At 28.2% G+C, this 9,397-nt stretch overlaps 1 protein-coding gene and 1 long non-coding RNA gene across 3 annotated transcripts; one reads left to right on the top strand and one right to left on the bottom strand.

Annotated features, from left to right (window-relative positions):
- Positions 1–34: 34 nt before the first annotated feature.
- LOC132915293 (uncharacterized) lies at positions 35–1,608 on the top strand. The gene is made up of 2 exons (XR_009659835.1): positions 35–526; positions 646–1,608. It is a non-coding gene; the product is annotated as an uncharacterized LOC132915293 (long non-coding RNA).
- Positions 1,609–2,214: 606 nt separating this feature from the next.
- LOC132914918 (transcription factor SPT20 homolog) lies at positions 2,215–9,357 on the bottom strand. 2 transcript variants are annotated; one of them, XM_060974441.1, is made up of 21 exons: positions 9,061–9,357; positions 8,067–8,177; positions 7,783–7,974; positions 7,550–7,668; positions 7,199–7,448; positions 6,708–6,920; positions 6,408–6,586; positions 6,117–6,326; positions 5,856–6,015; positions 5,698–5,772; positions 5,245–5,580; positions 4,999–5,158; positions 4,710–4,915; positions 4,493–4,640; positions 4,195–4,388; positions 3,984–4,121; positions 3,793–3,889; positions 3,546–3,622; positions 3,277–3,460; positions 2,897–3,060; positions 2,215–2,750 (listed from the first exon to the last, which is right to left on the bottom strand). In XM_060974441.1, the coding sequence occupies exons 2-21, from the start codon at positions 8,112–8,114 to the stop codon at positions 2,595–2,597; spliced, it is 3,306 nt and encodes a 1,101-aa protein (XP_060830424.1). In that variant the 5' UTR covers positions 8,115–8,177; positions 9,061–9,357; the 3' UTR covers positions 2,215–2,594. The 2 variants fall into 2 exon arrangements, with proteins under 2 accessions (XP_060830424.1, XP_060830419.1); XM_060974436.1 differs by having other exon boundaries at positions 2,897–3,063; positions 9,061–9,354.
- Positions 9,358–9,397: the final 40 nt, after the last annotated feature.

The raw sequence follows: 9,397 nt of genomic DNA, 5'->3' as shown, positions 1-9,397 counted from the left end.
TATATCTTATATATATTATATATATATAATATATAAGAAGTATCTTCAACAGAGCATACGCAGTATTTTATTATTAATGTATCATGGTAAAAAACATTTAATATCATTATTAAATACTTGAAAATCAAGTATGAGTAGATCTCCAAGAAAGAGGCTGACTATGATGGAAATGCACATCATAAAAGATATCTATCTGGATTTTATGTTGAGTGTCGTTAGAAGTTTCATATGTTAACCATAATGCTTCTACACTCCTCGTCAAAAAGATAACCCAGGTGTGCTATCTTTAATTTCTTAATGACGCGTGTAAAGTTCTTCGTCTGTAACGTATAATATCAAAACATTATGAGCTCAGAATATGTGGTTCATTGAAAATAATTAAAAATATTATGAGGTTTAGTGTGTAACAAAAAAATTGTTTTATTTTAAGAACGAAATGATAACACACTCTGTTAATATGTTTAGAAATTGCTCAGTAGTTCATGATGTATCGAATAAATATTACAGTACAATGTTATATAAATTTGTAAGTATGAGACGCGGAAAAAGATTAAACGAGTCTGAAAAAAAAGCAAATTCTTTTTCAAATTTTTTCAAATTTATTATTTTTTGATATTATATGATATTATATATTATATGTTACAGACGAAAAACTTTACACGCGTCATTAAGAAATTAAAGATAGTACACCTGGGTTATCTTTTTGACGAGGAGTGTAAGCATGAGTGCTAAGTAAGTTATTTTCCCCATTTTTTCTTCTTTTCTAATTCTGTTATACTTCATAGTAAAAATATTTACGTAGATATTTTCCAACACAGAGCAGTGCTAAATTATTTGTGCGGTTCCTATTTGTAATAAATACTTAAACAAATAATGAAATTAATTATTTAAATTAGGATAGGAAAACAAATTTTGTTATTGCATACAGCTGGAACTGAATGCCAACTAATATACAAAATTTTTATACTGTTTGTTATTGACGTAATCACTGTTGAGGATATTTAATTATGGTTAAAGAATGACATTTTTGTATCATACACTGAACTAAATATCATTACGTAATAAGTGACTTATAGCAATAATTATAAAAAGCACAAGTTATATATTTAATTACATATTAAATTGTATTATTATTAAAAAAAAAATTGCTGTGTTTATATGTATATGTACTGTATATATGTTTGACATATGTATTGACTTAGTTTAGGTATAAGAACATCCTAGATTATTATCATGTAACTTATATGTAAATGTTATATATGTATTAATTTTTATATGTTTAAAAAGTGATACTGTATATTACTTAATCTGTCTAAATTGTACATAAAAAATATTTTATGGTGTTAAAAACTGTATATAGTTACATAATTGAAATTTATTTATTTTTTCGGCTTTATTATTTGACTTACACATTTGTAACTTCCACTCTGTCCCATACATAAGTTATGTAATTTTATTTTAAGATTAATTACTAATTTGGATGAAAGATGTGTTGTATTTTAACTTATTATTTCATTTCTGGATATCTTATTGAGTACTCTCGTATGAAACTAACGATTCACAAATTTTGTTGCAATTGTTAAAAACATAAATAACACTTTATGCTTATTTTAAACTATGAAAAATTACTTCGAAAGTTGTTTCAGTATTTGTAATTATGAATGGTACTGAAAATAGCTATCTTCGTGACTTTATATATTAAATTATGACATGTTAATATGTATATAATTAATAAAATAAAAATATTAAGACAAAACTTAATTTACTTTATTTGTCTATGATTATTAACGAATTAACATTATGAACTTGGGATAAATTAGAATTCAGGTGGATTCGGGAAAGATCTAAGAATCTTGAAAAATACGTAAATATCGGAATTCCACTCAACTTTTGATGATTCATCTCGAGTCCCAAATCAATTTCCTAGTCTCGAGATAATCCTACACATTTTTAAATGATTCTAATGTGTACATATGAAGTAACATAAGATCCGATGCAGCAAGTAACTTTATCCACGCGATATCGCTGCGATCATATATCTTTATTTGTTTTCCCAGTTAACAACGAAAGCAGACATATGATCAGAATGATATACTGCGGACAAAGTCGCTCGTCTGCACTAGTTCTAAAAGCTAGCAGCGACCGATTTTTTACAAACTGTGTATATCATAAAATATTTTTATTCGAAATAAATAACAATAATATAAAGAAGGGTCGAGGTCAATAAAAAATGGAATATTTATTATATTTTTTAATATAAAACAAATCATATTGTATGTATAAGTTATATATACAATAATTGAAACCATCCTCAAAGTAATATTTTGAGGCAGAAATTTTTTTTTCGTTTTTTGTAGAAATAATTTATTGCACATGTGCACAAGTATGTATTATGCTGATTTTTATAAAATATGTCTTTACTGTTAAACATTGATTGTTCATGAATAAAAATTGTATAATTTACAATTATAATTGCATGCATAATTAAAATTTTCAAATGTCATATTAACTTAATATATAAAAACCTCATTACATTCCTTATAGGTAGGCTCCAATTATTTCAGTGTGATGAAATATTAATTATTTGAACATGTTCAGGCTGGATCTTCTCCAGGGCCAGATGTAGAATTTCTCTGAGGCTCAATTTGAGTCCTGTTTTGCGAATTGCCAGTTGCAACCGCTACTTTATGTTGTGTAGTTAAACACTGTAACTGTTGGAGCTGTACAGGTTTAACAAGAGTTCTCTGTAACTACAGAATAAACAATCTTTAAATTGTACTTATAATTTTAAATAAATTCAAAAGTATATATATTCTTTTATATTACATCATCTTTTATAATATGTAATTTTCTTCTCTTAACTAAAAATTTATACTAATAATGCAAAAATACATACTTGTTGTTGTGATAATGTTGCCACTCCAAGACTTTGAGTTTGTTGACTGCACTGCCCTGTAGAAGCTCTAGCATGCAAGGATTTTGTCAATAATGTTTGTTTATTTGCAGGTACTACTTGGGAAGAAGATGTCGTCTGGGATGCCATAAGCACTGGTTTCGTTGCTGCTATAAAACATGACACTATCCTTATTTGTTGAAAAAATTTTAATATAATGTCCTAAACACGAATAAATTAAGCAGCTTATATAAAAATATTTATACATATTAATGTATAATAGAAATTGTAAAATAATATAGAAACAATAGAATTTGTTGTTACTATCTATAATCTATTTTTAAATAACAATATATTGTGACATGGTATCTATGGTAATTTACCCATTATAGGAGTTAACACCTGTTTATTACCAGACAGTATTAACTGACTGGCTGTTACTGTTTTAGCCACAGTTACTAATTGATTTGATAAAACAGTTGATTTAACTTGATTTGGTTGTACTTGACGCGCTATATGATTAACTCGTGGCCTTTGAGATCCAACAAGTTGAATTGCCTGTCCACCCTAAGAAGTAATCTTTATCTCATTTTAGGACTTTAATAAATTATTATGTACATATTATATAACACAATATATAATTTATAAATACCTGTGCAAGGGTAACAGAATTACTATTGCGTATGTTTTGTTGCGATAATCCTTTGACTGCTGAAGGTATTATTTGGGCTACAACATTTATTGTATAATAAAATACAGATTATTTCGTATATCATAATTATTCAGTTTATAAAGGCATAAAACATTTACTTATCTTTGTTAGTTAAACATTAATATATTAAATAAAATAATTTAATATAAAGGTTAGAATCAGTGCATCAAAAAGAAAAAATTCTTACCAATTGGTAACGACAAATGAGTATTGGCAGGATTAGTTATTACTACTGTTGGTGTACTTCCAGCAATAGCTGTTGTAACAACTGTAGTAGCTACCATCTAAAAATATAAATCAATATTTCAGAAAAATTTTTGTACATTTTGTATTAAACCAACAGAAATGAGTAAACGCGTGAAATACAAAGAAACTAACACTAGAAACCGTGGTGCAAGTATTAGTTGCAGATGATATAGGCAGAGAAACAATGACTCCTGTAGGTGTAACGGAACCCGTCGTTGCTGACACATTTAGCGACATCGTAATGGGTTGTGATAGTCCAGGAAATGATACCTGTTGTATAATGAATAGTACAGTAGTATTTCATCTTCTACGCCATATGTTGAAATAAGCAGCTCTCCACAACCTGAACATTTTGGAGACCATTGATGGAATTCGACAGACTAGTAAGATTTACGCCCTGCAGGTTTACATTGGTTGATGGTGGAGTACTCATTGGCGTCGCAGATTGATTATTCTGACTGGAAGAAGCAGTTAACCGCTCAAGGAGAGAAGAACCAGAATTAATTCCTGGAATTGGATTATCTGCAGATGGCGTCCCTATAATACATAATTTTAATTATGTTCACCTTAAATAAGACAGAATAGAAATAATAGAAAAAATACACACTAATTGCATCTTGTGTGTATCTTTAAATATTTACCTGCTAACAAAGCTGAAAGTCCTGACATTGATAATCCAAGTGTTGAATTAGGATCTTGCACACGAGCTAATTTCACAGCTGTTGCTTTGACTGGTTGCTGCTTACAACTTAACTGTCCTGTTAAAGTTGAACTTAAACTCACCCTTACCTAAAAATATATTTCTTACAACTTCAGAATACTGTTAAAAACGTATAAGTACCAGCTTAATTGACTTACTTGACCAGTTGTATTAGGGACATTAATGACATTTCCATGACTAAGAACTCTAGATGGGATGGAAGCATTCAAAGAGATCCTTCGTGGCTGGACTTTCTGTTGCGTCAAATTGGCAGGACTGCTATTTAACAAACTAAGGATCGCAGCATTATTTGACTTGTTTGTAGTCTGTGTATTACTATTCATAGCAGCAGCTGCTGCATTTGCTGAAAGAATGTTTAATAAAATACTTTTATTTTTAGCATTTCTTTTATTTTGTATTACAGTTTATATCAACGTCATAACAAACCTGCAGCTTGCTGTTGAAATTGTTGAGCTGAATTCATGAGAGATGTTACAAGAGCTGTTATCGCAGGATTAGTAGAATGTTTTTTAAATGGTATTTCATTTTGGCTCTGATTAACGGTTTCCGTAACACAATTTTGTGTTCCAGCTTGCAATTGAGCTTGCTATAAATAGAGAAATATGTAAAGTTGTCCGAACATCAAAATATAATGTTACACATAATTTATATAAATTCATGTATAACTCCTACCAAAACTGGAACATTTGTAGATGTAGCATTATTAATATTACTGTTTAATTTTTGCTGAAAAACTAAAATTCCAGATCCGTTACAGGAATTGCCATCAGCAACCGACATAGTAGAGTTATCAATCTGTACAGATGTGGAGGCATTTGATCCACCATTAGTTAAAGGTTGCCCTGGACTCATTGATGTAGTCTCATTCTGAGCAATAACTTGCGGAATATTTGTTGCGTCTACGCATGTCAAGTTATTTTGTGCAGAAGTAGTGGCTTCTGTCATAGTTTTCATTGAAGCTACTTGACCAGCTAGAGTATTTAACTGACCTTGAGCTCTTGATAGGATCTGAAATAATTATTATTAAATATTAGTTTAGTTCAGAACAGTCTTATTAAAATTTATTACATTTATTAAAAGTATAATAATTTTATTCAAATATTTAGCAAGAAATATTTAATTTACCTGCTGCGCGACATGTTGAGATTGAGCTTGTTGTAAATGCTGAGCAACTAATTGCGCTGCTTTTGCTTGCTGCGCCTAAAACAAATTTATTAACCAAAAAGTATTTATTTGAAAATGCATATAATAAGAAAAAAATTTCACTTTTGTAGTATACATACTTGTTGATGTGCTCGTTGCATACCGGGTGTACATGTTACGCGAGGGACCTGCCCTGGTACAACATGTTTTATTCTAACGTTCTTTCTACCCTCTTCCGTAAATATTTCCGTAAATTGTTGAATGTAATGGTTTGCCAGAACTCTTGTACCTAATGTAAATCTATAAAAAATTCTAAATATTTATTTGTCCAATCAATTTTTATAACTGCAACAAAATATAAAATTCTATTTGGCAAAAGAGAATGATGAGCAAATACTCGCCGGCATGCAGATCCGTTTTTCTCTCCTTCACGATGATTCTTATCCATATAAAGCTCTCCCAGGTACTCAGAATTAGAAGGTCTTTGTAGAATTGAGAGCTTTATGTGATCTATTTCACCTTGACTTCCTCCTGTTTCTAATATATATTCTTCTATAACATGTGGCAAACAGTCTTTTGTTTCTCGCGGGCGTTCGTATGCTTTTGCAAATCTATCATACATGAAGCATAAATTTGTACTAATACATATAGTGAAGTTTGATAAATAATAGTAACATTTTATTGAAATGTACCTTAAAACATCAATAGGTGTATTTGGTGGAAGTAGAGGAGGATTTGTAAGAGAAGGCGGTGGACAGGCAGTGGTTGTAGCTACTCCTCTCTTTGCTCTTAATTTTTGCATTAAATCTTGTATTGTTAATCCCTCTGGTTGTGCTAATTGTTCCAATTTTCTCTTACGATTAACTGTAACCTATAACAAAATAATGTAAAATATTTCAAATATTAGAATTAAGCATGATATAATATATTTAAAAATACAAGCAAACTAAATAGAAATCACAGTTGCATTCTAATCCATTACAATTAATTACCTGTGAAAACTTTTTGGCTTGTCGCATAAGTTGGTGATCAGTAAGCAAAGATTTAGATTGCCTTAATCGTGTTGTAGCTATACTAGGAATAGGATTTGGATCAAGACAAAGAGGTCCTTGGGTAGCTGCGACTAAATGTGATTCTAACATTAATCGTTCTTCATGACTCCAATCACCATCACTAGTCAAGGTTGATACATCTGAGAGTACACTCTAAAAGATATTAAGACATTATGCTGATTAATTTAAATTTTTTAGTTAAAACCTAATTATTATTTTATTTATTATCTTGTTTTGTCACTTATATTAGTATTTCTCAAATTTCATTTCTAGTGAAAAATTGTTTCCAATTTTCTCTTTTAATATTTTTTACGAGCAAAAATTTAAATTATTAAAAATATGAACACACTTTACTATTAAAAACAAAAAAGCTTGCACATTGTCATAGTTTGAAAAATAATAATAATAATATATTTTTTTTTATTTCTCACTTGTGTTGTAGGCTTAAGAAGCACATGGTGAACTTCAGCTTTAGTATGAGGAAATGCTTTTCGATAATCTCGAACTTCAGCTATTATACAACCATCATAAAATAAATGAGAATGATTAGTTTCTAGTTGCTCGGCCAACATTGCAGGCAATTGACCATTATCTATACATGAAAGCAATTCACCCTGTTCGTAACCCATCAGTTGTGTTTCAGCTAATATTGAATTTTTATCATACTGATTTCCCTTATCACTATTAAATTAAAATTACTTATTAATCTACTATTATTAATTTAGTTTTCAAATATATTGTAAATAAATATTAACACAAATACAAAAGTATAATATATTTACCTATTTCTTACAGCTAGTGAGTATCCTTTATTACCAGCATAGAGATTAACAATTAATGTATATAGACCTTCTCTTTGCACCAATCTTCCCAAAAGATCACATTCATTTTCTAGATTATTCTACATGAATACAAATATTATTATTAAACTAGTTTATTAATCTATATTAAATTTTTTGGAACATATTTAATATTAAGAATATTAAAAATATTATTTCTATAGAAGTATACGTACCAACACAGAGTCGGGAGTTGCATGAGGAACTTTGGTAAGTTCTTCAAAATATAATCTAGTCAACTTAGACTGAATGCTGTGTTTAGAATGATTCTGTTCTTTTTTCTGAATAGATGATTTATCACAAGCTAAACTTATAGAATTTTGTCCTTGAACATTTTTCCAACATTTGGATACCTGATTTATCATATCCTGCATATAAAATGTAAATATTTAAAATTAAAAAATCCACGTCAATTAATTAGAAACTTATAATAAATTAGAAAATAATAATAAAGTATTACCTGAGCCTGCCGACACGCATCTTCTAAACTACAGGCTGTATCAATCATTTTAATTTTTGATTGCTTAAACCATTTAATGTCATATCTGATATAATAATGAATTTTCACAATCTAAAATAATTTCATAAAATATTAATATCATGGTTTTTCTGACACAAAATTTGTATTATATTAATTTAATGAACATTCATATCATTATGTTTAATTAAATAAAATACTTTACTATAAGATATCTTTTTTATAATTTTTAAAATTTTGCAAGATTTTTAAGATTATTACATTCTAGAAAATGTGTTTAATATAAGACATAAATTGCTAATATTACTAATTTATGATATTAGTTTTATATATAATCATATATAATATAGTCCGATTAGTATAATCTATTAAAGAAAGACTATACTAATAGAATAAAACATTTGCATCACATTTATAAATAAAATTAATTTAAAATTATATATCAAAACATTATATAAAGTTATATTCAATATAATACAATAGTATGATATTAAATATATAAAATATATAAAAAGATATATATATAGTACAAAATAAAAAATTATAACGTTGGAAAAGGTTTTAGTTATGTATAATAATTTGATAAAGAGTAAGAACATAATTTGCTATGAATTGTAAAAAATACCAATGTGGAATATTTTACAAATGCATTTTTTATTACATTTGTTTATTGATGAGGCTATTATATTTCTTATCTCACCTTTTGAATATTATAACAAGTATTTCAAACATAATAGTAAATTAATACAATCAGAGAGAATCAAAAAGTAAAAAATAAGATCAATAAATAAGATTTATCGAAACAGAGGGTTATGTATAAGTTACAAATAAATATGCAAGAATATGTTTAAATCGTAGCGTGAATCCACCGAATGTCAAAACAAGCACGCTACATGAGAGGTTATGTAAATGTTTATGAATTATTACAAATCACATTTAAATCTTTCAAATAAAACATAAACAATAGGTTATTTACCTCTAATGGATCCAAAAAGTAATCTAATGGTAAACATTGGACACAGGATGTGACTCAAGTTAATTTTCTTATCATAACCTCACACGAATTGGTAAATAATACACAAGTTCACAGATAGCGAAAATTTTTGTCAACGAGTTCTTATAATCAATAAAAATTATTTAGTGTTAAATAAATAATATTTACAAGTAAGAAACGTCATTTTAGAGGACACAATGTAACCTATTATACAAACACCACACAATCATAGACTGGAAAATTGACCACATTTCTCTCTAGTGAATTACTCAATTTATAGTTCGCAAGCTCGACTAGCAATCGAACAACTAAAGACGAA

Source organism: Bombus pascuorum, chromosome 1 (assembly GCF_905332965.1).
Source record: "Bombus pascuorum chromosome 1, iyBomPasc1.1, whole genome shotgun sequence".
NCBI classification, from domain to species: Eukaryota; Metazoa; Arthropoda; class Insecta; order Hymenoptera; family Apidae; genus Bombus; species Bombus pascuorum.
Note: the sequence above shows the minus strand (reverse complement) of the source record. Positions and strands in the feature narration are given on the sequence as shown.

Coding starts and splice junctions, on each gene's coding strand:
- LOC132914918 (XM_060974436.1), bottom strand. CDS start 8,114: ATGATTGATACAGCCTGTAGTTTAGAAGATGCGTGTCGGCAGGCTCAG. Junction 4,389..4,492: donor ACTTTCAGCTTTGTTAGCAG/GTAAATATTTAA, acceptor TATGTATTATAG/GGACGCCATCTGCAGATAAT. Junction 3,461..3,545: donor ATTCTGTTACCCTTGCACAG/GTATTTATAAAT, acceptor ATTACTTCTTAG/GGTGGACAGGCAATTCAACT.